The sequence below is a fragment of the Pongo abelii genome, chromosome 23, assembly GCF_028885655.2.
Source record: "Pongo abelii isolate AG06213 chromosome 23, NHGRI_mPonAbe1-v2.0_pri, whole genome shotgun sequence".
Lineage (NCBI taxonomy): Eukaryota > Metazoa > Chordata > Mammalia > Primates > Hominidae > Pongo > Pongo abelii.
In genome coordinates this window covers 49,819,034-49,846,823 of record NC_085929.1, presented here as the reverse complement: position 1 = coordinate 49,846,823, position 27,790 = coordinate 49,819,034, and the positions used below count along the sequence as shown (strand labels likewise).

At 52.1% G+C, this 27,790-nt stretch overlaps 1 protein-coding gene across 2 annotated transcripts in view; it reads left to right on the top strand.

Annotated features, from left to right (window-relative positions):
- The first annotated feature begins 13,371 nt into the window (after nucleotides 1-13,371).
- Nucleotides 13,372-27,790, top strand: part of SCUBE1 (signal peptide, CUB domain and EGF like domain containing 1) — a 151,712-nt gene continuing 137,293 nt past the window's right edge. The window contains exons 1-2 of one of the 2 annotated variants that reach the window (XM_054543755.2): nucleotides 13,372-13,558; nucleotides 17,184-17,315. In XM_054543755.2, coding sequence (XP_054399730.1) covers nucleotides 13,471-13,558; nucleotides 17,184-17,315 — 220 coding nt within the window. In that variant the 5' untranslated portion in view covers nucleotides 13,372-13,470. The remainder of the gene's footprint in view (nucleotides 13,559-17,183; nucleotides 17,316-27,790) is intronic. The other variant, XM_024239891.3, reaches the window with a different exon arrangement.

Sequence of the window (27,790 nt, the reverse complement as noted above, 5' to 3'; positions counted from 1 at the left end):
AAATTAGCCAGGCATGGTGGCGCATGCTTTTAGTCCCAGCTACTCAGGAGGCTGAGGCAGGATGATCACTTGAACCCGGAAGGCAGAGGTTGCAGTGAGCCGAGATCATGCCACTACACTCCAGCCTGGGTGACAGAGTGAGACTCTGTCTCAAAAAAAAAAAAGAATTGAACTAGACCTGACCTGGGACCAGAGAAGGGTTAGCATCTTCCATTCGAAACAGCAAACTGGGGCAAGGCCCCTGAGGATGGCAAAGCTGCGGATCGCTGGGCTGAGAGCCCTTAACTTCTTCCTGGATCCTGGGAGACCCACCCTGGGATGTCACTGAGCAGCAGCATCGCTTCCTATTTCTATATTGTCACTTCCACTAATTAACCTTAGGGAAACATGTTTAAGGGGAATCCAGGCAAATGTCTCCTCCGCTATGCCTGTTTTCAGTACCTTCTCTGTTGGACCACTTGCTGGGCACTGGAGGAAGAAAAGAAGGAAGGGGACCAGTGACCCCCTAATTTATTGATGACCCCAAATTCATGAGGTCCCCTCTTTGTGCCTAGTATCAAGGCTCCTCCCCCCATCTGCAGCCTTGAAGCCCCTACCTGGCTTCCCAGTGGTGTCATCTCCTTGGAGGACAGTGTTGGTCTTGAGTTTAGAGAGCTGCTTGCATCCCAGGTGGGTAGCATCCTTGGGCAGGAGCCCCAGGAAGAGTGCTGGATAATGACTCTAAAGGGCAGAGGAAACTGAGGAGGTGGAGAGGACTCCATGGATTTGAGAGTCGCTTTAGAGGTAAAATTGACAGGACTTGATAACGTCTTTTTTTTTTTTTTTTGAGACAGAGTTTTACTCTTGTGGCCCAGGCTGGAGTGGGGTGGCACGATCTCAGCTCACAGCAGCCTCCACCTCCCGGGTTCCAGCGATTCTTGTGCCTCAGCCTCCCGGGTAGTTGGGATTACAGGTCCTGCAACCACAACCAGCTAATTTTTGTATTTTTAGTAGATACGGGGTTTCACCATGTTGACCAGGCTGGTCTCGAACTCCTGACCTCAGGTGACCCACCTGCAGCCTCCCAAAGTGCTGGGATTACAGGACTGTGCCACCATGCCCAGTTGGTAACATCTTTCTGAGAAGCAAGTTGACAATAGGTCCAAGGAGACAAACACCTGATTCCCTTCCACCCAGTTATTCCACCTCCTCAGATTCATTTTAAAGACATGAGAGAGGTGGGCAAAGATTCAAGTACAAGGATGTTCCACTCAGTGCTGCTTATAACAGCAAAAGGTTGGAATCAAACTAGACTGGTTAAGTAAGTTATGGTGTAGTATCCCTGCAATGGAATACTGCTGTACATAGCCTGTTTTAAATTTTTATTTTATTTTATTTTCAGACAGAGTGTCACTCTGTTGCCCAGGCGGGAGTGTAGTGGCGTGATTACAGCTCTCTGCAGCCTCGACCTGCTGGGTTCATGGGATCCTCCCATCTCAGTCTCCCAAGAAGCTGGGTCTGCAGGCACATGCCACCAAGCTGATTTTTTTTTTTTTTTAGTATTTTTTGTAGAGACAGGGTCCCACCATGTTGCCCCGGCTGGTCTTGAACTCCTGGGCTCAAGCAGTCTTCCTGCCTCAGCCTCCTAAAGTGCTGGGATTTCAGGCGTGAGCCACTGTGTCTGGCCAAAAACCACATTTTAAAAGATTTTATGCTTACAATTCTGAATGAAATGAGAGAAAACAGGTTGCAAAAATGCATCTGTTGAATGAAACTCGAAAAGCACACTGAACAAAAGCAGCCAGAAAGAAAAGAGTGAATCATTATGTATGATTCCATTCATGCGTAAAGTTCTAGAACAGGCAAAATCCATCTGCACTCAAAGACATCAGATCAGTTGTTGCGTGGGTTGGAGGGATTGGGGCAATTGACTGGGAAGGGCAGGTGGAAGTTTTGGGAGCGCTGAAAATGTTTCCTATCTTGGCTGTGGCGGAAATTATACAGGAGTATATGCATTCATCAAAACTCATTGAGAGGTTCTGCCACCGTGGAAGACAGCAAGGCGGCTTCTCCGAAACTAAAACACGGAATTACTACATGGCTCAGCAATTCCACTTCTAGTTATACCCAAAAGAGTTGGCAGCAGGGATTCAAACCAATGTTTGTACAGCAGTGTTCATAGCAGCATTATTTGCAATAGTCAACAGGTGGAAACACCCAAATGTCCATCTGCAGATAAATAGATAAACAAAATGCGCCATAGACATCCAATGGAATATGACTCAGCCTTAAAAAGAGATAAAATCCTCCAGGTGGGGTGGCTCATGCCTGTAATCCCAGCACTTTGGGAGGCCAAGGCAGGCAGATCACGAGGTCAGGAGATCAAGACCATCCTGGCTAACACAGTGAAACCCCATCTCTACTAAAAATACAACAACAAAAAATTAGCCAGGTGTGGTGGCGGGCACCTGTAGTCCCAGCTACTTGGGAGGCTGAGGCAGGAGAATGGCATGAACCCAGGAGACGGAGCTTGCAGTGAGCTGAGATCACGCCACTGCACTCAAGCCTGGGCAACAAAGTGAGACTCTGTCTCAAAAAAAAAAAAAAAAAAGAGAGATACTATCAGCCAGGTGGGGTGGCTCACACCTGTAATCCCAACACTTTGGGAGGCCAAGACGGGTGGATCACCTGAGGTCAGGAGTTCGAGACCAGCCTGGCCTACATGGTGAAACCCCGTCTCTACTAAAAATACAAAAGTTAGCCGGGCATGGGGGAGTGCACCTGTAGTCTCAGTTACTAGGGAGGCTGAGGCAGGGGAATCGCTTGAACCTGGGAGGTGGAGGTTGCAGTGAGCCGAGATCATGACACTGCACTCCAGCCTGGATGACAGAGCAAGATTCCATCTCAAAAAAAAAAAAAAGAGATAAAATCCTGATACATGCTACATCATGGATGGGCCTTCAAATCATGCTATGTGAAATAAGCCAGATACAAAAAGACCAATATCACATGATTCCACTTATATGAGGTTCCAAATTCGTAGAGCCAAAAAGCAGAATAGTGATTACCAGGGGCAGAGGGAGGGGGAACAGGAAGTTGCTGTTTAATGGGTACAGAGTTTCAGTTTGGGAAGATTAAAATTCTGAAGATGGATGGTAGTGATAGTTGCACAACGTGAATGTACTTAATACCACTAAGCTGTACAGTTAAAATGGTTAAAAAGGTAAATTGTATGTTATATATATTTTACCACGATAATTTTTTTTTTCAGAAACAGAGTCTCTGTCACCCAGGCTGGAATGCAATGGGGCTGTCATAGCTCATTGCAGCCTCGAACTCCTAGGCCCTACAGATCCTCCCTCTTCAGCCTCCTGTGAGACTACAGGCACACGCCACCAGGCTCAGCTAATTTTAAAATTTTTTGTAAAGATGAGAGTCTTGTTATGTTGCCCTGACTGGTCTGGAACTCCTGGCCTCAAGCAATTTATCCACCTCACCCTCCCAAAGCACTGGCTTTATAGGCATGAGCCACCATGCCTGGCGCAAAAAAAGAAAAAAAATTGTTTTAAATTCATCAAACTATGCACTTTTTTTTCTTTTTTTTTTTTTTTTTGAGACAGTGTCTTGCTCTGTCACCCAGGCTGGAGTGCAGTGGCGTGATCTCGGCTCACTGCAACCTCCACCTCTCTGGTTCAAACGATTCTCCTGCCTCAGCCTCCCGAGTAGCTGGGATTACAGGCGTGCACCACCACGCCTGGCTAATTTTTGTATTTTTAGTAGAGACAGAGTTTCACCATGTTAGTCAGGCTGGTCTCAAACTCCTGACCTCAAGTAATCAGCCTGCCTCAGCCTCCCAAAGTGCTAGGATTACAGGCGTGAGCCAAAGCGCCCAGCCTAAACTATGAACTTAATGGTACATTTTACTCCCTGTAAAGTATGCCTCTATAAATATAATTTAAATAAAATAAATAAGCATAGAAGCCAGAAAAATATGCTGTATATGCAATATGGTCTTAGTTTTATTTTTTAAAATGTATATGCTCATGGCAAAAAGACTGGGAGGAAATATAGGAGAATATGAGTTAACAACATCCTTTCTGCGTCATTTCTTTTTCTTTTTTTTGAGACGGAATCTTACTTTGTCGCCCAGGCTGGAGTGCAGTGGCACGATTTCAGCTCACTGCAACCTCCGCCTCCCGGGTTCAAGAGATTCTCGTGCCTCAGCCTCCCGAGGAGCTGGGACTACAGGCGCCCTCCAGTCTATTCAATATCTATATTGAACAGATATGGATTTTTTTTAATTGGAAAAATGTTCCTTTTTGCGTAAAGGTGTTGTTGCACAAATCAGCATTTGCAGGGGAAGCTGGGTGAGTGCACACTTGGGCCTGCATCAAAACACACTGCACTTACTCACCCACACCCCCTGCTCTGCTCCCCTCCATGCTGTTTAAATAATGTTGGCAGCACCGTCTTCCTGGTAGAGGGGGTTTGTTGTAAGCTCCACCGTACCATTATTTTTTTTAGAAAAAAAAAGATTCTAAGATAATTTTGAAGATCAAGTCTGTAACTCCTTGAGGCAGACTTCCAGCCACTCTCGGCATGCTGGCTCTGTTTGATTTTCAGGTCTGGTACGAGTGTCAGCTCCTGGGAGTGACCTTGGATGATGGCCCCCGTCCCACCACACCTCTGTGCTGGATCGCACCAGCCTACTTCAGTTCTCTGCAAAGCCCTGATCACTGACTTAGGCTTGTCTTGTTTCTCATTTGTTTCTTGCTGGCTTGTTTGTCTGTCTGCTGTGCCCAGCTGGACTGTAAGCCCCATGAAGGCAGGAATCCTGTTTGGCCCCCTCACTGCTGTATCCCCAACCCAGAAGAGTGTCTGCACAGAACAACTTTTGAATGAATGGCTGCCTCATGTTCAACGCCTAGGCTGTTTTACAAAAGTGATCTTATGAGAGTTTCATGCTCACACTGCAAGGTTAGCATTCTTAGCTCAGTTTTTGTTTTGTTTTGGTTTTGGTTTTTGAGATGGAGTCTTGCTTTGTTGCCCAGGCTGGAGTTCAGTGGCGTGATCTCAGCTCACTGCAACTTCTGCCTCCCAGGTTCAAGTGATTCTCCTGCCTCAGCCTCCTGAGTAGCTGGGACTACAGGTGCATGTCACCATGCTCAGCTAATTTTTGTATTTTTAGTAGAGACGAGGTTTCACCATATTGGTCAGGCTGGTGTCTAGCTCCTGACCTTAGGTGATCCACCCACCTAAAGTGCTGGGACTATAGCCGTCAGCCACTGAGCCCTGCTGCTTAGCTCAGTTTTACAGATGAGTATACAGAGAGGCACAGTGGTTTGCCCAAGGCCACACAGTAAGTGGCAAAGCTTGCATCTGTGTTCTGATCTGCCAGGTTCCTGCCCTTCCTCTTCACCTCTTCATCTAAGTCTTAGATGCTTAGAGGGGGCATCTAAGACTGTGAGACACAAGGAGAATGAAGGAGCCCTGGACAAGGAATTGGGAGCCCACAGCTCCTTCTAATCCCAGTGGTGACTGGCTAGGTGACCCAGGGCAACACTTCCCATTCATTCATTCAACCATTCATTTCATAAGTAGTCAAGGAACTCCACTTCTTACTGTTGTTGGAATAGTCATGGAATTGTCACAGCTGTATAAATAAAATATGAACAAGAAATCATGGGGTTTTTGTTAGGAAGAAAAGAGTAGGAGCTTTTTTTTTTTTTTTTTTTTGAGATGGAGTCTCACTCTTATTGCCCAGGCTGGAGTGCAATGGCGCGATCTCGGCTCACCACAACCTCTGCCTCCCAGGTTCAAATGATTCTCCTGCCTCAGCCTCCCGAGTAGCTGGGATTATAGGCATGCGCCACCACGCCTGGCTAATTTTGTATTTTTATTAGAGACGGGGTTTCTCCATGTTAGTCAGGCTGGTGTTGAACTCCCGACCTCAGGTGATCCTCTCAAAGTGCTGGGATTACAGGCATAAGCCACCATGCCTGGCCAATAGGAGCATTTTTACCAACTATCATGGTTATACCTGTTTGAGTGTCAAAGAGTATGTACTCTGGAGCTGTAGTACCTACGTTTGACTCCTGGTTCTGCTGTGTGACCTCTCTGTGCCACATTCCACACCTGTAAATGGGGATAATAGCACCTACCTCATCTAGTGCCTGTAAGGTTGTAATATATGTAAAGTGTTTAGGACAAGGGCTGGTATGTGTGTTATTTGTCAATGGTGTCATTTCACAGAGGCACCCCCAACCCCCCGACCCCTCCGTGCAATGATTGAGCAGGACTTTTCTGGCTGCAAGCGGCAGAAACCAACATAACTGTCTTAAGAGCAGAAGAGATGACTCAACTAGGGCCTCAAACAGTGTCGCATTCCTCCTTTCCCCTCCTTCTCTACTTTCTCTCTCTCTCCTCTTTCCCTCTCCAACTCTCCTCTCTGCCTCTCTCTGACTGGTGGATCCATTCCTCCAGGCAAGCTGTCCACACAATGGTAGGACCACAGTGACAGGCAGCTCTGGCCACCAGTCCCTTACTGCTTCATGCCCACACAGGAATGAAGACACCCCACACGCACACCCGGCTCCACCTAGAGAATCCCAGGGAAGGCATCTCACTGGTGTGGCCCTATTGTGTGTCCCTGTCCATATGGCTGGGAGGTAGATTACAATGAATGGCTCAGCCAGTCACCTGTTCACTTCTGAGGGCTTGGGTTGCCACGTGGAAGGGATACTAGGTGCCCAGGATGTCTAACTAAGCTGTACACTGGGTATACCGCAACATTTTGACCTAAGCAGGAAGACATCGACTGGCCGACAGGTTCCAGGTTTCAACACTCTCCCAGTGCTCATGGTGGAGGGGCACGCAGGGCACAAATGGGGCTCAGCACAGAGGCTGGAGCCTGAAAACAGGGCCCCTGAGCTGAGCCTGAGTCTGTCTTCCAGGGGCAGGGGATGGGGAAGGGCATCACAACAAGAGGGAAGGGAGTGAGCTGTGGCTCAGAGGCGTGGGGTAGAGATGAAGCGTGGGAGTTTACCAGACAGCAGGTGAGGATGGAGAGGCCCACAGAGCACCATGTCCAAGGGTCTTGAGTGGATTTTGTCCTACTGGCAGCAAGGACTGGCGAGGTCAGGCAAGCCCTTTGAGAGCTGCCTCTAGCTACTCTGGTGTTAGGAGTTTGAGTCTCAGTGGGTGGGAGCTGGTGCCAGTGGGCGAGGGGATAGAGAGGAGAGGTTACGAACACAGTGCTGACAAGGGGTGGGGAGTGGAGAGAAGAGATGAGAGGCATCCTCCAACCCCAGCTGGGAGTCCTGAGAGAAGCAGGCTTGGGCAGGAGGAGCTGAGGGCCCACTTGGTGGAGTTTAGGTGCCGGAGGGGGCTCCAAATGGATGTGTCCAAGGGACAGCAGATCTATGAGGCTGGGCCTCAGTTTCCCCAGCTGTCAAATGAAAAGCATAGGCTGGGCTATCTCTAGGATTGATCTGCAGCTTTTCCTGTAAATGTGTCCATGAACTTGCAGCCATGAGGCAATGGGTAGAGGTGTGCCTGGTACACTGCAAGGCTCCACACAGTGTGGCTACAAGGGAAAAGCAGCTAATCCTCCAGCCCCCGTTGGAAGACTCCGGGAAGTCCTTCTTGGTGTTGTCTCATCTCTTGTGTCTCCTTGGCGTGTGGGAGGGCGGTTCCAACAGATTTGGGGACTGTTAGAAAGATGAGAAAACATAAAACTGAGTCATCCCTAAAACCAACCCTGTGAGTTATGAACTGTTACAATTTGACCACTGTATTAGTCTGTTCTTGCATTGCTAGAAAGAACTACCTGAGATTGGGTAATTTATAAAGAAAAGAGGTTTAATTGACTCACAATTCTGCAGGCTGTACAGGAAGTATGGCTGGGAAGGCCTCAGGAAACTTACAATCATGGAGGAAGGCGAAGGAGAAGCAGACTCATCTCACATGGTAGGAGCAAGAGGAAGAGTGCAAGGGGGAAGGTGCTACACACTTTTAAACAACGAGATCTCATGGTAACTCACTCACTATCACGAGAACAGCCAGGGGGAAATCCGCCCCCATGATCCAATCACCTCCCATCAGGCCTTTCCTCTTCCCACACTGGGGATTACAACTGGACATGAGATTTGGGTGGTGATCTGGTTTGGCTGTGTCCCCACCCAAATCTCATTTTGAATCGTACTCCCATAATTCCCACGTGTTGCGGGAGGGATCCAATGGGAGATAATTGAATCATGGGGGCAGTTCCCCCATGCTGTTCTCATGGTAGTGAATAAGTCTCATGAGATCTGATGGTTTTATCAGGGGTTTCCGCTTTTGCATCTTCCTCATTCTCTTTTTGCCTGCTGCCATCCATGTAAGACAAGACTTGCTCCTCCTTGCCTTACACCATGATTGTGAGGCTTCCCCAGCCACATGGAATTGTAAGTCTAATTAAACCTCTTTCTTTTGTAAATTGCCCAGTCTCAGATATGCCTTTATCAGCAGGATGAAAACAGACTAGCAGAGGTGGGAACACAAATTCAAACACTATCAGACACTATGTGAAAACCACTTTTCTCAATATCTAAACTAAAAAAGTAAAACTTGAAGCATTACAGCCAGGAGTGCCCTACCACCCCCACACCCCTCAGCCCTTTGAGTCTCTGAGTGTGTTTCATTAAAGAAGAATGGTTAAGAGTGTGCCATGGGGGGTCACACAGACCTGGGTTCAAATCCCACCTCTGCCACTTGCTAGCTCTGGGATCCTGGGCAGGCAGCCTGAGTCCCCATCTCTGCAGGTGTGAAGCGGGGATGGCTCACAAGCTTAGAAGATGTAACGCCCGGGACATCTCAGCAGAGTGCCTGGTATATATAACGCTCAACACACGTCAACTATTGTTACCCCCCCGGAAGGAGGCAGCAGCAACAGGTCAGAATATACTGGGTGATGCAACTCAGGCGGGATGTCTCAGAATCTGGAACGTGGGTTCCTGGGAACTAAGACCCTCACTTGACAGGTCAGGCCAAGAAACGGGCCTGTGTGGCCGAAGGTCATTTAGGGATTGCAAAAGTCTCCCCTCGAAGGTCTAAAAACGTGTGCAACCACAGGAGGCTATTAGGCGATTTCACTTTTAATTAAAAAAAAAAAAAAAAAAAAAAGGATGGCTGGAGGCAGTGGCTCACGCCTATAATCCCAGCACTTTGGGAGACGGAAGTGGGTGGATTGCCTGAGCTCAGGAGTTCGAGACCAGCCTGGCAAAGTGGTGAAACCCCGTCTCTACTAAAAATACAAAACAAAACAAAACAAAAAAATAGCCGGGCTTGGTGGTGTGTGCCTGTAATCTCAGCTACTCGGGAGGCTGAGGCACAAAAATTACTTGAACCTGGGAGGCAGAGGTCGCAGTGAGCCAAGATTGCGCCATTGCACTCCAGCCTGGGCGACAGAGCGAGATTGGGTCTCAAAAAAAAAAAAAAAAAAAAAAAGACAGAGAGAGAGAGAAAGGATGACAAAAGCATTTAAAGGAATCAAGATGGAGGCTTGACATCTATGTAATGACATTTTATGCTGGCAGAGAACTTTATTTTCTGAAAGAACTTCCACAACTGTTATTAAGCAAGAGAATTCTTCATGAGGAAGTTTTTAAATTGTGAAGTGTTCTTAACTGGTTGTATATTACCACCATCTGCTACTATTAGTAACAGTATCAGTACTAGCAGCAGTGATAGTTGTAGTAAGGATATCATCGCATCTCCTAAGGGCTTTATGTACAAGATCTCACTGAATCCTCCCCACGGGTGAGTGAAAACACTAGCTAGCATCACTCTCATTTTACTGATGAGAAAACTGAGGTTTGGAGAGCTTCCACACCATTTCTGCTGTGTTGAATCTTCCCAACAACTCTAAGAGGTCACCTATAGAGAGGAGGAAGCTGAACCCACAGAGATGTCGTAGATTTAGCTAAGGTTACATACAGGGTGTGGTCTGGGAGCAGACCTGCCGGGTCTGGGGCTTTTGGCTTTCCCAGTTCTGAGGACTAGGGTCGGCCACTGGGGTTGGGTCCGAGAGGGTGTACCTGGAAGGAAGCAAGAGGGGAGCTCACCTCCTCTCCCTCCTCTTCCACTGAGACCTGTGTGAGGCGTCACCAGGGGGAGCCAAAGGGCCCCAGGTCGGCCACTCTGGGCCCCTGAGGACTGCCATCCTGCTGGCTGGACCAGCTTCCCCACCAAGGCACAGAGGTGGAGGTGGGCAGGACGGAGTAGGCAGTTGGATTCACTCTCAAGACCCCGTCAAATAGCCAAAGATTTGGCTTAAATCCTCCTTTGGCTTATTGTTCCTTTTTCCTGGAGCAATAAGAATGATCAGTTAAATGATGTCTGCCTTGTTTCTTTGTTCATTCATTCACTCATTTAGCAATAATTTCTTAGGTCCCAACTAGGAGCTGTGGTCTCAGATATAGATCAGCCGCAAGCCCTGCCCTCGAGAACCCCCAGTCTAGCAGAAGACAGAGGTAAAACCTAGAGCGAGCAGGGCTCTGATGAGTTAACTCCGGGGGACTGTGGAAGCCCAGAAGAGGCCCCACATCCAGCTGGAGGCAGGGGTCAGGGTATGGGCAGAAGAGGAGTGGGGGGCCCTGTGAAGAAGGGAAACCAAGGGTGCTCCTGGCAAGGGAAAGGGTGTAGGCTCTGGGGTGTGAAAAATAGGACAGCTGTGGGGTTCCCTTTGCAGCAGTTTGGTGAGGCTGGGTACTGTTAGAAAGATGACAGAACATAAAGCTGAGTCATCCCTTACATCCCAGAGGGGTAAGAGGTGCCTTGTTTGCCACACAGAGAGCTCATAGGTCATTTGGAGGTGACAGGAGCCATAGCGTGCTCCCTGCCAAAGTCACTGTGCAATTCATCAGCCTTCGGCCTCCACTATCCCAGCTTGGCATCCAGAGGTTCCAAGTCATCCCGTGCTGGAGTCCTGGCTATGGGTTCCCACCTGCCAGCGTGCCCCAGTGCAAAACAGACTCATCTGTTTCTGCACACAGCCCTCCAGCACATCGCTATCATGTGCATACAGTGCTCTGCAGTTTTCAAGATGCTTCCAGAACATTCTCTGGCTCACTTATTCAGTCCTTGCCTTCTCTCATGGACCTTGGCAGATTCTCTATTTGTTCTTCTCATCCATTAGGCAAATCTCCTCTTTATGTTCTGTGTCCAGCCCAGGTCACCTGTCCTAAGAGGCCTCCCTGATGGTGCCCTGGGGCAGAAGTGACCTCCTCTTTCTCTGCTCCACAGGCCGCCTCCTTTCCTTCACCTGTGAGGGTCTTACAGGTGTGTCTTCTCTCCATTTCCCTCCTCCTCTGCTCGCTGAGTCCTCCGCATAGACGACAGCTGCCTAGAAGGAACCACCTTCTTTCTGCCTGCACACCTTAGAGGGTGTTAATTCTCCAGCAAACTTGACCTGAGCAATTGCTTGGGGGCAGGCTGGCAACTACAACTTGGTACAAGGGACAGCTACCTCTGGACTGAGGGGTCACAGAGTAACCTGCCTCCATTCCTGCCTTGATTCGTGGGGACAGAACCTGGAAGAAGCTTCTCCTGCTGCCATCAAGCTTGAGGGGTACCTGGCCAGGGCTGGGGGAGGGCCCTAATGACCAGGCGCGTTAACGGGCATTGTTTCAAGTAGGTGAGAGCCCCCTGGAAGACCCTCCCCCACCACCTCACACTGCTTGCCCTGTTGCCCAATGCACAAGATAGTATGTGGTTCTGAGGGAACTCCCCACCCCCTGCAGAAACTCAAAGCTACACAATTGATGGGGACAAAATAAAGCCTGTCAACAGCTTCTCCCAAATTAAACCAGCAGCCAGGAGCAGCCGTGCAGACTGAAATGTCTGGAGCAATGGGGTGGGGGCTCAGTGGAGACAACAAGCAGCGCTTCCTTCTTCTTTGGGCATCTCTGGACCCCCCCACACCCCCGATCCCCATGTAGGGGACCCCTTGCCTCGGCCACCAGGCCCGTGCTACGAGCTGATGTGAAGTCAGATGGGGAGTGAGAGCTGGCTGGACACAGATTTAACCTTCCAGGGCTGAGGAGCTCATCTACAGCAGGTCGGATGAGGGCGTGAAGAAGCATGTGTGAGCGTGTGTGTGCTGGAGGGTGTGAGGGTGTGAGGCTGTGTCTGAGTGATTGCACGTGAGAGCATGTGTCTGCATGTGTGACGGTGTGTGTGTGTGTGTGTGAGCGTGTGTGTGTGTTGGGGGCAGGAAAGGGAACTGGTGTGGAGGGGCTCAAACTGGTGCAGGCAGAGTGGACAAAAAAAGAGAAAAGAGTTGTCTTTGAGTCGGGCCTGGAGAGCAGGAGAAGAAAAAAGGAGCTCTTATTGGTGGTTGTCAAGGAGATGGGCCTTGGGGTTTGCTGAACTTTCTTCCCTTAAAGCGTCCTGCCTGGAGCTGAGAGGGGCCATTTATTTCCAGCCGCCCCTCCCTCCCAGGCCCGGTGGGACCAGACCCCAAGCCGACCCTCGCCAGGCGTCAGGTGTAGACCCCAGGCCAGGCCAAAGCAGTTCCTGGGTCTTCGGACCGGGATGCCCGCCCCGCCCCTCCTCCTGGCCCCGCCGGGTCTGTCACTTGGTGAGGCCCCGGCCTTGCATTCCGGGCAGCGAACTTCGCGGGCCGAGGTCAGCCCCGTGCGGGGGCCTCGCGCGGGACCGACCGCCAAGGGGCATTGTCCACCCCGGGCGCCCGCCCGGTTCCAGACGCAGGTCCTGCGGCCGCCCCGTGACAAGCACACTGACGGGCCACTGTCCTTTGACGAGTGCTAAAAAGTTCGTTTGTTTTGAACGTCAGTTTTCAAGCGATCTTCACGAGGTTTCCCCGCCCGGTTCGCTCGCTGCTGCCTCGCCCGCACTCGGCCCCCAGTAGGTGCTCAAGAAACGCCCAGCAAACGGCGGCGCAGGCGAGTCTGCTCTGCGCGCTGGCGCGTTTCACTGCCCACGGATGGCGGGCGACCTCGCGGGACCCTCGGTTCGCAGGATCCCCGCCCCCGAGGCTGCCGCCGGGCCTGGGAGGGGCTACCCCAGAGGGGCATCCACGCTCGACGGCGGGGGCCGGGGCGCCGCGGGCACGGGAGGGCGCAGCCTCCGAGCAGCCCCAGCCTGGCCGAGACCCCGCGCCTAGCGAGCCGGCCTGCCAGGCCCCCACCCCCCACCTGCCGCCCGCCCCAGGAGAAGGGCCCCCCCCACGACGCCCGAGCCCCACTCTTCCACGGAGGGCCGGAGGCCGGCGCCCATTGGCCGGCCCTGGGCGACGCCCCGCCCCCCTGACGCCACGGGCCAATGAGCGCGCGCTGTCAGCTCATCAGCCGGGCCGGCTGGGCGGCTCGGGAGCCGGAGCGGTGGCGGAGCGGCGAGCAGCGAGCAGCGCCTGCGGGAGCGGCCGGTCGGTCGGGTCCTCGCGCCCCGCACGCCCGCACGCCCGCACGCCCAGCGGGGCCCGCATTGAGCATGGGCGCGGCGGCCGTGCGCTGGCACTTGTGCGTGCTGCTGGCCCTGGGCACGCGCGGGCGGCTGGCCGGGGGCAGCGGGCTCCCAGGTAAGCCCCTGACCGAGGTGGGGGGCGGCGGGCGCGGGGGGCGCGGGCGGCCGAGGCGCGGTCCTGGAGGGCTTCTTCCCCGCGGATCCCGAGCTCGCCCCGCGCGGCCCCGCGCCCCCTGCCTCTTTGCAAAGTAACTTCTGGGGCCGGCCCGGGGCGCCCCCTCCCCGCAGCCCGGGCGGCCGGGGCTCCTGAGCCCGGCGGGGCCGCAGCAGGGGCGGGTGGGCCGGGGCCCCGGGAGGGGAAGCGCGAGCGCGGGAGCGAGGAAGAAAGGCGGCGGTTCCCGGGGGCCCCGCGTGCGGACCGGGGCGGGGCGGGGCTGAACCCCGAGCGCAGAGGGGCGCTCCTCGCGGGAGAGGGGGCGCGGGGCTGGGCGGGCGGAGGGGGACACGCCAGGAGGTGGACGGGGAAAGGGACGGACCGAGAGACCGGGACGGGGCGGGAGGTGCGGGACAGACGGACAGAAGAGCCGGCGCCGAGGGAGCAGACAAAAGGAAGCCCGGAGAAAAGACAGATGCGGAAGGGTAGAGAGGAGGCCCGCACGGCCCGGGGAAGAAGGAGGAGGCCCGTGGACCAGGAGGAATCAAGAGGGACGGTCCCACCGATGATAAGGGAGAGAGAGAGGAGGAGACAGGGGACAGATGGACGCCGGAGAAAAACGGGGTTGGGGGGGCGGTGAGAGGGAGACCGGGAAAGAGAGAGGGACAGAGATGCCTGGAAAACCGCAGACGAGGGACCGTCTGACAGGACGCGGAGGAGAGACAGAGGGAAGGAAGGCAGAGGAGACGGAGGGACACAGGGAGGAGAGTCCGGACTCGGGACGTCGGTAGAGTGGACCCAGGAAGGGGAGGGGGAGACCCGGAGGTCACAGGCCCAGGCCCGTGGGTTTCACGGAGACCCCCCACCCTCCCACCCCGTCCCCTCCTGCTCTCTGGCCGTCTTCAGGGGCTTCCCGAAAAGCTGGAGTCACGTTCTCTCCTCGTCATCAGAGGCGCTTCCTCTGGTGCTCTGCTTGGAGGGGGAGGCAGGGGGAGGGCCCTGCACGTCCTTCCCGGCTTCCTGAGGTCTGGTTTGGGTGGCGTAGGGTCTATTCCTGGTGGTCCCGCGTGCCCCGAGTGAGGATGCTGGGCCCTTGAGACTCTTCCACAGCAACACCCCTCCTGGAAGACCGGCCCTGCTGCCCCATCATCCCCCTTGTGTCTGTGGGTGTCTCTCCCAAGCTTTGAGGTCCCTCACCTCTGAGTGACTGTTCCTGGGCAAGCCGATCCCCGCCTGTGTCCCTCCTCGTGTCTCTCTGTATCTGACTCTGTCTCCTCCCCGACCCTCTCCATGGAAGCCCTGTGACTGTGAAACCCCAGCAGCCTGTCCCCAGCATAAGCAAACCAGAGTCAAAGGGAGCCGCCTGTGCTGGGAGGGCTGGGTCGCCCTGCAGGGGAGTCTCCAGCCCAGACAGGAGCGGGAGCATGGCAGAGAACCGATGGGGACCAGTGGCTTCTCCCCCTCTCTCCTCAAACTCCAATGTCCTCTCCCCACACTCCACACCAAGGACACCCAAGTGTTTAAAGTTGTGTTGGGAGATAGCTCCACCCACCCCTCATCAACATCCATCCATTTCCATCCCTATGAAGACACCTGCCTAGGTGGGAGATTGGGGGTGAGGGCACAAGGGGCTCCTTCCCCTCATTCCTATGTATTGGCCCCTGGGAAGTGGGAAGAGCCATATCTGTGGCCCATTGCCCCTGCTGGTCCTGTCTCAGAAGTGACCCCAGTCCTCCCGAACAGAAGCCTGGAGATGAGCCCTCTCTGGCTTCTGGGTCGCTGCCTTAGAGGCAGTGCCACTCCTGCACGGTGTCCCTCTGTTGCCACTTCCCCCAGAAGGCTCTCATGGATGTTCCTGCTGGCCCAGCTGGCCCCCTCCTGTCCCTGCCTCCTTGTCCCCTTTCCACTCTTCCGCTGGGCAGCTGTCTAGGACAGGCCGCCCACCTGAGCAGATGTAGCCCCCCTGAAAAGCAATGCCACCTGCCATGTGTGTGCGCACGCGTGCACGTGTGTGTGTGTGTGCACGGGGGTCATGCTGTTGTGTTTCTTTTTGATGCCTCTCTTCCTTCAGGGGTGGGCAGGAGACTTAGGGGCTAGGGCAAAGAAGGAGGAGCCCTGGGGGGCATGGATCTCATAGGCCCCACTGGCAGATTTCAAACCCAGATATTATCCAGGGGAGAAATTTAGAGTGGACCCTCTTGGGGACCCAGCAATCTAAGGTGAGACCAGAGGCATGAAGAGATGGGGACATTCCGAGCTTACCCCTGGGGCGCTGCCCTCATGGCAGCTTCTGAGAGTTCCTTGCGCTGCTGCACTCCTGGATCCTTCTGTCTGTCTGTCATGTCTGCATTTCATGCATTGCTAGCTAGAAGTCACATGGCACGTAGGAAAGCTCATTCTGTATCGGAGTCCAGTCTCTGCCCCAGTGAGCTACTGACCCATAACAGATTTCACCTCACTGGGCCTCGGTTTCCTCATCTATAACCTGAGGAATCAACCTGGATTATAGCTACAGTTCTGACTGTGCTGAACTGTGCCCGACAAGAGGCAGGTCCCCTCCCCGCCTGAACTGTGTGTGTGTGTGTGTGTGTGTGTGTGTGTGTGTGTAAACGAGACAAGGAGAGAGGCTTGGGATGTATAGATGGAACAGATACGCAGAATCTATTTTGCACAATTTGCCCCAACAGCTGTTCCAGACTGAAGGTGTATATGTGTTGGGGGCGGGAGGTGGAGAGTGGCGGAAGCCCTCAAAGCCTAGACTGAACTTGCATTTATAAGCTGGGATATGAAAACCGGGTTCATGTGTGGATTTCTGAGGAGGGAGGACCATGTGGGGAGTCAGAACCATGGATGGGCTCAGGTTAGCCCAGTTGAGAGTGTGGTTCTGCCACCAGACACTTTGGTGTGGGTGTGTGGAAGCCAGATGATGAATCCCGTGTTTCCACAGGCTAGGGGCAGGGTGGGATCCCACGTTCAGGTGACCTGCAGGCATGGCTTTGGTGTCTCCATCTGGAACCCAAAGGGGCTGGATTTAAAATCCTCCAAGGACCCTTCTGGCTCTAAATTCTAGAATGAGGAGAGTGGGGGGACGGTTGGAGCTATGCTTGTTGGGGGGCAGAATGAGGAGAGTAGCGGAGGGTTGGAGTGATGCTTGTGGGGGGATAGAGTGAGGAGAGTAGGGGAGGGCTGGAGTGATGCTTGTGGGGGGATAGAGTGAGGAGAGCGGGGGAGGGTTGGAGCAATGCTTATAGGGGGAGTAGGACAGACGGAGAAGGAGGTTCTTCCTCACTGTCTCCTTAAGCCTCAGTTTTCTCATCTTTTTAGTGGAACAATAGCTCAATGAGATTGTTGTGACAATAAATAAGGCCAAGCATATCGATAGCATTGTCCCTGCCACAGAGTAGCTGCGCCAAAGATGCTACCAGTTGCCACTTGTCACACCAAATTGTCCTGTGACAGCTGTTACTGCCAATGAGCCCATTGATCAATGGACGGGCAAAGGCAAGAGCTCCCCTGCCCTACACCATCGGCCACCTGCCCCAGAGCCACACCTTACCTCTTGTTCCCCCCACACCCCTACCCACAGGGTCAGTCGACGTAGATGAGTGCTCAGAGGGCACAGATGACTGCCACATCGATGCCATCTGTCAGAACACGCCCAAGTCCTACAAATGCCTCTGCAAGCCAGGCTACAAGGGGGAAGGCAAGCAGTGTGAAGGTGAGTCCAGCCCGGTCCTCCCGGCCAGACCCTGAGGCTGCCAGGGCTGCTGTAGGTGGCCGATGCCTGCCCCATTCATCACCAGCTGGGGCTGAGCCTCCAGCACCAACATCGTGGTTGCTGACAGCACAGGCTTCTCTCAGCCTCAGGAAGGAGGCAGTGAACTTTTCGGGAATGCCGGCTGCTTCCCTGGAAGGGTGGAGTTAGAGTCATGGGGTGCCTGATTCTCAACTGGGCTTGAAGCTTTTTGTTCTTTTTAAGAAATTGCCTGGATGTGGTGGCTCACGTCTGTAATCCCAGCACTTGGTAGGCCGAGGTAGGCAGATTACCTGAGGTCAAGAGTTTGAGACCAGCCTGGCCAACATGGCAAAACCCCATCTCTACTAAAAATACAACAAATACAAAAAAAGTTAGCCGGGCGTGGTGGCGCATGCCTGTAATCTCAGATACTCATGAAGCTGAGGCAGGAGAATCACTTGAACCCAGGAGGCGGAGGTTGCAGTGAGCTGAGATGGCGCCACTGCACTCCAGCTTGGGCCACAGAGCAAGACTCTGTCTCAAAAAAAAAAAGAAAAAGAAAAAGAAATTAAGATGAAGCATTGAATGAGGTATTTGTGCATCTGTCCTTGACTGGCTATGTGGGGGTGGAGTGCAAAGACCTGGGCTTGCCCCCCGACCCCCAAGGCCCCTAACGTCAAGTTCAAAACCACCCTGTAGGTCTCTGTCTCGAGTTCCAGTGCTTGGACAGACACTGGTGGATTTGTGCCATCTGTCTATCCAGCCTTTCTGCCCTGCACCTGGGGTGCTGGTTAGACCTCCTGCTATTAAAAACTGCCTCCCCAGCAGGCTAAAAGTTAAGAGAAAAGAGCAGCTCTGGCTGTGTTTCGTGCCAGGACTCTCCAAGCCCACTGGAACCTTTGGAACTTTTGTCCATGAGAGGACTGCATGGCCGTCCTCACCCCGTGGGTCTGGGGCAGGACTGGGCATCTGGGGGCTGGAAATAGCTCTCCCTGAGACAGACAGACACCCCTGGATGGGATCACTGATCCCAATCTTCCCTGTCTGCACCCATCGTATAAATGAGGAAAGCTGAGGCTCAGACAGGAGAAGCATCTTTTGCAAGATTCCCATGTTCACAGTGATATGGCAAGGACTGAAATCCAGGTCTTGTAACTCCCACTCAATGACTCTGGCAGCTAGTTTTCTTCTCTCTGGGCCCTGCCAGCTGAATTTTTCCAAGTTTGATATTTGTATTAGGAAATTAACATGTGAGCACAGGATGGGTCCCTGTTCTTTCTGTATAAGGCGTTTACAGGGCTAGAGTTTTGTGGACGGTGCAGCCACTCCTCCCTGGGATGCTGGTGGTGTTTATCCTTCGCATTTGTTGAGCATTTATTTAAGGCTGAGTGCTGGACAGATGACATCGCCCTGGATCATGCCTGGTTGGGTAATATTCCTGGCATGCTCAGGACCCAGAACCCAAAGTGGGGTGCTGGCTCCTACCCACAGACCTCTGGAAGGAGGCCAGGCTGCAGGCACACAGGAGGCCATGAGTGAGAAGTCTGGTGGGGCGGCTGGCCCGGCTGCTGGCAGGGCCAGAGGTTAGCTCACTGGTTCGAGTGGTACATATGAGGCTGTGTGTGACCGCTTTCTGACCCTCTACTCTGCCTTCCAGACCCAGTGTCCCGGAAAGGCGGAGCCATGGTTGACCCCCCTATCTCTGCTGGTTTAAACCACTGACCTGGCCTCTTCCTTCCCAAGCCCAGCTCCTCCTTAGGCCCTCTCCTGCTGTCCCCTGCCCGGGAGGCCTTACCTGTTTCCCTAAAATTTTTCGGAGTTCAGCTTTAACTCCTTACTCTGCTTGACCCCCGAGTTAGGAGTCAGACTCTTGTCCCAAGCCCAGCTCTGCTGCTCTCTGGCTCTGTAGCCTTCATGTTCTCACCTGCTGGAAAAGGAAATTGTTTTGTCCTGCTGGGTATGAAGATGAGATGAGAGGAGGCTTGTGAATGTGCTTCGGGAACTGCCAGGGGTCTCCCTATCTCTCCAGCCAAATTTGGGCCTCCACCCTTCACATCCTGAAACACTCTGTCCTGGCACACGCATGCACAACACCTCTGTCCTGGCACACGGATGCACACACAGACACACACACACACACAGACATACACACAGACACACACGCACGCACACACACTTGGTTGCTCTATGTTTGTGAGCCCCAGCTCAGATTTTCCGCCTGCCTGGAGCTCCTTAACCTTCTTTCTGTATCTTGTCTAAATCTGAAGGCTAATCATTCTTTAGGTTTGCCTCCTCCAGGAAGCCTTCTCTGATACCTCCACTTATATACACACACTTACACATGCACACATATGCATGCTAGACTGCATTGGGTACCTACCCTGCTCCCAGAGGCTTCTGGGCTTCCCTCCATCATCACACTTCTGACTCTGGGTCATAATTACTTGTCTTGGTCCCCCACAGAACTGTGAGCTCATTTATTGAGGGCCCACCATAAGCTTGCTGTAGGAGCCACCATACCGAAGCTGTGGTATGGTGAGAAGCTCCCAGTGAGCTCCTCAATTAGAGAGCGCCTTTTACATTTGTAGCCATGTTCCTAGCTCATGGGGCAGGGCCTGGCACTAGCGCAGGTCTGCAGAAAACGTTTAGTCTGAGTCGGCTCTCCTTTGCCCAGACTGGACTTCACATTAGATGAGCAACCTGTAAGATATCCACAGAGGGGAGTGTGGAGTGTGGGGACTGTGGAAGGGCTCGTTCTGGCCCTGGTGTCATCCTGACCCTGTGCAATGAGAGAGAGGAAAGCAGAGACAAGGCTGGTCTCTTCAAGGGGAACCTGGGTTGCAGCCCACCTCTCATGTGAACATTTGGGTGGTAATTTGCCCTCACTGAGCCTTAGTTTCTCCTTTGGTTGTGCGGGCCAAAAATACTCCCCATCACAGGTCAGCCTGAAGATTGAGTGAGGCACAGTATAGTGCACTGGGAGCTGGCATCCAATACACAGTAGGCACTCATTCCGTAGAGTGTGCTCCATATACAGATGGCAAGGTCTTCACCGTGATCCTGTCATTATCATCATCTGCATTATCACCATTATCATTATCATCATCACCACCGTCATCACCATCATCATCATCACCATCATCATTGTCACCATCATCATTATCATCATCACCGTCATCATCACCATCATCATTATCATCATCATCACCATCATCATCACCATCATCATTATCATCAGCAGCAGCAGCATCATCATCATCGTCATCATCGTCACCTGTTCTCACTAGCTGTCAAAGTAGTTTCAGGCTCAAATGAGACTATGAATGGTGAAGACCTTTGAAAATCGCTCAGTTCTGCATACCTGGGAGGTGATAGTTATGGTGCAACGTAGTCCTTGCTCTCCAGGAGCTTGTGGTCTGGCCGGGCTGCATGAGCTGGAAATTCCTGATAACAGACTTAGGGTAGCGTGGGTCATGAATCAGTGTCTGTTGAGTTGCCATGTTAACAGGATGAGAACAATTGTTAGGAACCAAGAGGAAGACACCGTTTGGTTTTGGGCTCCCTAAACCCTTAGTGAGTGAGTGTTGGCATGGATTCTGGAGGCCTGTGTGGACCCTGTCCTTCTAGCACTCTGGTTTGCTCATCCCTGGGGACCCACCTACAGTCATCAATTTGAATCACGGCAGCCTGCCAGAGTGCTCACATATATACCTCACGCCCCCAATACATAAACACAGAGAACCATCAGATCCCTGCTGGCTTCCCTGGGAGGACTATGGAGAGACATCTGGGGGCTTTGAAATCTGAAGGGGCACCATGTGCAGCAGTGGCCCAAGGGAACTGGGAAACCATCCAGATGTTGGTTTACAGATGGAAAAATGGAGGCCTGAGGGGGCAGGGTCTTTCCTAGGGAGGGACTAGAGCCCAGGTTTGGTAGACCCTGTTTCTCCACACTGTATTTCTGCAGGTAGTTCCTATCTGTGGCTTTCTGTTCTGAGAAGAGAGTGTTAACAGTCTCTATTAAGGTCAGCATAGGGGTTAAAGCATTGACTTTGGTGCCAGATGGCTTGGGTTCAAATCCTGCCTGTGTAGCCTGGGCAAGTTATTTAACCTCCATTTGTTTATCTATAAAATACGCATAATGTTAGTACTTATTTCATACAGATAGTGTGAGAATTAAATGAGTTAATGTATTTAAAGCCTTTGAACATTGCCTGGCACATAGGATGCAGTATATAAGCACTAGCTGCCCTTACTGTGATGATGATGATGATGATGATGATGATGGTGCTATTGATGATGAGGGTGATCGGGGTGATGATAATATTGATGGTGATGATAATGTTGATGGTGGTGATGATAATGTTGATGGTGGTGATTATAATGTTGATGCTGCTATTATGGTGCTGTTGATGAGCGTGATGGTGATGGTGATATTGATGATGATGGTGCTGATGAAGGTGATGATGTATCTGATCATCATCATCATCACCGTGTTGATGTCAATGATCACAATGTTGTTCAAGATGTGAAAGAACTAAAGCTTTGTCTTCTCCAACAATTCCTGGGACCTAAAATGGTTGGGAAATGAGGTATTCTGGTTCATCGACTGTTCATATAAACCATATGCATATACCTGTATCCCCACAGAGGCGAACAGTCAGGTGTGTCATTCACAGATGGCTGCTTATCGAGAATGTACAATAAAAAATACATAGGAAAGAAGACTTTCCTTTGTTCAACTAAGCCTACCTCGGGGATGGCAAATATGCCATCACCTTCTGCCATAGCAGACATTAATAATCAATCACCACACCCTCCAGTCATTTTTGCAGTAGATGAAACTTGCTTTCCCTCCCTGGGCTCCTGCATCTGCAGTCCTGAGCTGGAGTGGGGTTCTGCCAAGGCTGGGGTTGGAGTCTTGGAGGCAGTGAGCCCCCTGTCCTGCAGATCTCACTGACTGTGCTCTTTGCTGTGATAAGCATAGAGGATGGACTCTCAGCAGAGCATGCCCCGAGGACATGGCTGCCACATTCTCCCCAGTTCTTCACCAACATGTTGAGTGTTTGCTTCCAGACACCCTGCTACATGCTCCACGTCCATGATCTCATTTAATCCTCTCAAGAACCCTACCAGATAGGGACTATGCCTTCCATTTTTCAAGTGAGGAAACTGAGGCATAGAGAGGTAAAGTGACTGGCCACAGGTTACACAGTTGATAGAGGAGAGCTAGAATTTAAGCCCCAAACTGGCAGTTCCCAAGATCTCTCCTCTTGGCCGCTGGGTGATACTGCCTGCTTTTAACTGGCTGTCCCACAGGGACTGTCAGCTTTGTCTTCACCAACTAATCAGCGCCCAAAATGTACTTTCTCTATCATTTTCACAACCCGAGCCTGCGTTGTGGGAAGCCTGATGTGAGGCTGACCAAGCCTCTTACCCACTTCACCAGGTCACCTTGAAACTTCTGCTGCTTGAGAAATCCCTGTTAGCAAATCCAGCCCTGGAGGCCACCTGCCCCCGATTCTGGGAACGGTTTCTTTTCCCACCTTCAAGGGCAACTTGCCTCATGGCCAGTGCACATGTGTGATGATGGCATGGCCTCCACATGTGCAGACATGTTGCATCTGTGTCCACGAGTGGCCTGGGGCCCCTGAGGTCAGCCTAATGCCGGCAGAGGGCTTGCTGTGGCCAGATAGGTGAGTGCCTCAGACAGCCGGTAAAGGCTCTGAGCAGGGCTGGGGATAAGGCACTGTTTTCTTGATGGAATCTGAAGTACCTTGAGGTAAACTCATGGCTGTGTGGAGTTGGAAGAAACTTCGAAGGGCGTTGAGGCAGGCCCTGTGAGTGACAGCTGCCACCCTCTTTGCAGCTCACCCCAGGTCCATACACACCACCATTTTAGCCCATGCCACACTGCACTTAGGTTTTCCCATGTCTCCTCCTGGAATGTGAGCCCCTCAAAGACCGGATCTGGGACCTGTCAGCTCCCATCCCTGGAACCTAGGGACTGGGCCTGGCACAGGGTGTGGAAGGCATTTGCTGGATGAAAGGGTCACCTCCTCCAGGAAGCCATCTCTGGTCCCCCAGACAGGGGAGTTATCAGCTGTGAGCATCCTCACTCAGTGCTCCTGTCACACTAGATTGTGAGGACCCATGTAACTTCTCCCAGGGCTGGCCCCAGAGCTGGTGTCGGTGGACAGTGAATGACCCTTATCCATGCTGGGAGGACCCAGGAAGGCCTCCCAGAACCTCACAGACTCTGAGGGTTCTACAGATGAGGAAGCAGAGGCTTGCACAGAGAGAGAGCTAGTCTGAGGATAACTGGTGTGGAGTGATGGCAGAATTCGCCTGGGGAAACTGGGTCCAGAGAGGTCTGTCTCTAGCCAGGCCTCCTAGCTGAGAGGGAGCAGGGCCTGGGTTTCGTCCCCCATCAGCCAAGGGGTCCCAGCATCAGGCCAGGCCCCCATCAGCCCATGGGAAAGCAGTAGGGGAGGCTCCTTCACTATGGAGGGATCGAGGGGGCTGTACCAGCCCCTCTGCTTCTACACAGACTCGTTCCCTTGCTGCTGCTGGCTGGTCTGAGACAGGACCTGGAAATGGGAGGGGCTGGAAGCTACCATTTGTGATACCATTATTATTTTGATTTATTTTAGAGTTGGGGCCTCACTGTGTTGGGAGCTATTATTGTTATTTCTGTTTGTTTTTGAGATGAAGTCTTGCTTTGTCACCCAGGCTGGAGTTTAGCTGCTCAATCTCAGGTCACTGCAACCTCTGCCTCCTAGTTTCAAGGGATTCTCATGCCTCAGCCTCCCAAGTACCTGGGACTACAGGTGCGCACCACCATGCCCAGCTAGTTTTTTGTATTTTTAGTAGAGATGGGGTTTCACCATGTTGGCCAGGTTGGTCTCGAACTCCTGACCTCAAGTGATCCTCCTGCCTCAGCCTCCCAAAGTGCTGGGATTATAGGCATGAGCCACCGCACCCAGCCATTTTTTATCCATCCCTCCCTACCCAGCCTCACTGTCTCTTTTTAGTTCCTCAAACTTGCCAGCTTGTTCCTACCTCTGGACCTTTGCACACTCCGTTTCCTCTTGCCTCTCTGTTTAGCTAAGCGTGTGCATCCCCGGCTCATCCGGCCCCTGGGGCATGGGCCTTTCAGAAGCCGCCAGGCCAGTCCCGCACTGGCCTCCTGGTCCGAATTAACCAGGCCTGTTTGTGCTTATTCTGCTGAGGGGGCAGGCTGGGGGTGAGGAAGGGGCATTTCACCCCCTTTAAATGCTTCAACTCATTTAACCTTAATTGCCTTGTTTTCATAGACATTTGCTAGAGAAAAGGACCAAATTATAGCTTGAATTGGGTCCTACTAATCTTAATTAAAAGCTCTCGTTTATAATCAGGACCAGGCCCCAAACGAGGAGCAAACCGCCCTCAAATGGCTTGTTTAAATAACTAAGACCCTCCTGATAATCACTGTTTAGTCTGAACCAACAGCACACATCACCCCTTCTATGTGTACTTAATTTTTTAAACCATTTATTCAAGTGGTTTATTCCACTCGCAAGTTCCAACTCGGGCCTTTTCCAAAATGCTATAATTAAAACTCTTGGGGGAAATAACTTTTTTGTTTGGGCCACAGTATATCAAATATATTACTATGTTCCTCTTTTTGTGTGAAAAGGAAAAACATGACAACCTTATGGCCGTCAGAGATCACAAAATTAGCGTGTATGTAATGAATGTAAATAGTCACTTCCTGAATTTTATATCCCCAGGGTCTACTTGTCAATCACCGAAGTTAGGTAGATTACAGAGCATGTTATTAAAGTGTTTTAACAAAATTCCTAATAACATACTCAGTGATCCATTTAGTTTAACATCAGGAAAAAAAATCTTAAAACCAATTTGGCCTTCTTAGGAAATAATGTCCATGACCTTATTAAATCATTTTCATCATCATTATTACACACTTTATTGAAACTCCAGATAAAATTCTGCTTTTTGGGAGGCCAGGAAAGGTGGTAGGAGGTGGGAGGCTGGGGGGGGAGAGAAGGGGAAATTCTTTTCCTTCAAGTCTTAAAACATGCAATTATGCATGCTAACGTGTGCTCTGCCAAAGATGAAAGTGCTCAAGTCCAGCAGACCAGTAGGAAGGAAGAAATTGGATGTGACTTAAAATTCCAAGTTGCTGTCAGCTAGCAATTAGGCAATGCTGCTTGCCAGCTCTGCTGCAGAGTTTAGTCCTCTTGCAGAGTTCTTGGAGCCAATGTCCATTTTTAGGAGGAAAAATAAAAAGCTCATGTTACTGCATTCAAACACTGGAGGCAAGTTCACCCCTGAGCCTCAGTTTGCCCATCTGTAAAATATGTGTGCACTGGACTGGATTCAGTTGAGTATCAAGGATGTCCACTGAGCACCTACTCTGTGCCAAGCTTGGTGCTGGGGCCAAAACATGTTTCCTGCCTTTGACCTGCCTTGTGGGAGACACAGATTGGAAAAGATGTGATCGTAATAGAATGTGGAAAGTGCAGCAATGAAAATACAAACAAGACAGGATGAAGTAGCGAAAGTGTATATCTGCCCAAGGAGGGGAAGAAATTCAGGACGGCTTCTTAAAGGAGGTGTCCTCTGGGCTAGGTTAGAAAAGCATAGCAGAAGCAGGTCTCTGATGTTCCTTCCAGTTGTGACGGTCAGTGGAAGCATTTGTAGCAAGGATTTAGAGGTCTGCATTTTGGTCCCTCCCAACTCCATGAGCCAGCAGTGACTTAATCATTCTGAGCCCTGGTTTCCTCATCCATCACATGCGAGCCTCAACACCTGCCTTACGGAATGCGCATTTGAGTAGAGATTTCAGGAGGGAAGGGGCCTCGCTGTCTGTGAGAATGTGTTGAAGGCTGCACCAGTGTCTGCATGTTGGGTTTTTTTTTTCTCTAATTCCCCATTTCTCCCAGGGTTAGGGGTCTCTGCCCCCACCTCCCACCCTCCATGTCCTCCAGCTCCCCAGGCAGCAGCCCCTCTCTGCCCCCTTCCTCTGGGCCCTCTCGCCTCCTCTTGGCTGCTTCTTATTACAGTGGCTGTATTTGTTTTTCCATCAGAGGAATGCTAACCAGCAAAAACCATTATTTCTAAGAAAATAAACCGTGGACTTGTGTGCCTTTGAATGCTACTGAAATGGATGACGGCCTTCCCTAAAGGCCTTGAGACAAAGAGGGCTCAGGGCCTTGTGTGAACCGGCAAGGCCAGGAGGTCTCAGAGGGTGCTCCGAGACGGGCTTCCAGATGGGCCAGGGCTGCAGCCTCTGGCTAGAAAGAGTGTAAAACCCCAGCCAGCTGGTTGGACGACTGGCCTAGGTTAACAGCAGCTGCTGGCGTCGATCACTCCCCACTCCCTCCAGGGTCTTCAAGGTGCACCCCTCTCTCCAGGAACCCCCATGTCTTCTGTCTAGACCTCCTGCCTCTCGTACAGAGGGGAGTGGAGCTGGGAGTGTGTCCATGGAGACCGGGTTCCAGCCCTGTGTGGCCTGGGCCAAGTCTGTGGGCCTCTCTGGCCTTTGCATCCTGACATCAGAGTTCAGCGGGGGCAGGAGATCTCAGGCCCCTGGGACCCTCACTGTGGGCAGCTCCTTCCTCAGGGTGCTCCTCATTCCCATGACGCCCACTGCTGGCCTCAGTCTGTCAGCTTGAGGGGTGGGCTTCAGTGGGGCTTAGCCAACTGTCCCTTCCCACTGCCAGCCCTGCGGGCAGACCTGGGCCTGGCCGGTCCGTGGACAGAAGCACATGAGTTTGTGTGCATCTGTATCTGGGTCATTCCCCACTCCAGGCTGGCCCCTTGTGGCCAGGGTCCAGGCTAAGGGCAAGGGGCCTGGCCCAGGACAGCACTGGCATGGGAGGGAAGAAGGCAGGGAGGTGGCCTGATCCTTCACGAGGCCCGCGGGCCCCGGATTCCTGGTTCTCAGAGATGCTGTCTTCTTTAGACAATGGTGCCAAGGTGAGGAAGGTAGAGTCTGGGACCAGCCTGCCCAGGTGCAAATGTTGCCTTCACCACCTTCTAGCTGGGTGATCTTGGGAAAGACATTAAGTTTTCTGAGCCTCAGTTTCTTTTTCTATGAGCCACGGGAAGTGAAGACCTTTCTGCCTGGCTGTAGGGAGGATTAAGCCAGTTACCATCAAGATGGTTCCTGGTGTGGAGTTGCCACTGCTGTTATTTTTCTTACATTGGAGCGGAAGTCCACCCGGGGATTCGGAGAGAAAGGGAATGAAACCGAATTGCACTAGGCCAGCTCAGGCCCTGCCCACTGCTGGATCCCGAGATGAGAGAAAGAAGCCCAAGCTGAGAGCCCTGAGTTCAAGTTGCCCTCAGCCCCCGATCTGCTAAGATTTGTCTTTCGGCTCCCTTCTTTGGGCCTCAGTTACACCTTGATAAAATCCAGGGTGCTCTAGGATCCAGCTTACCAATTCTAA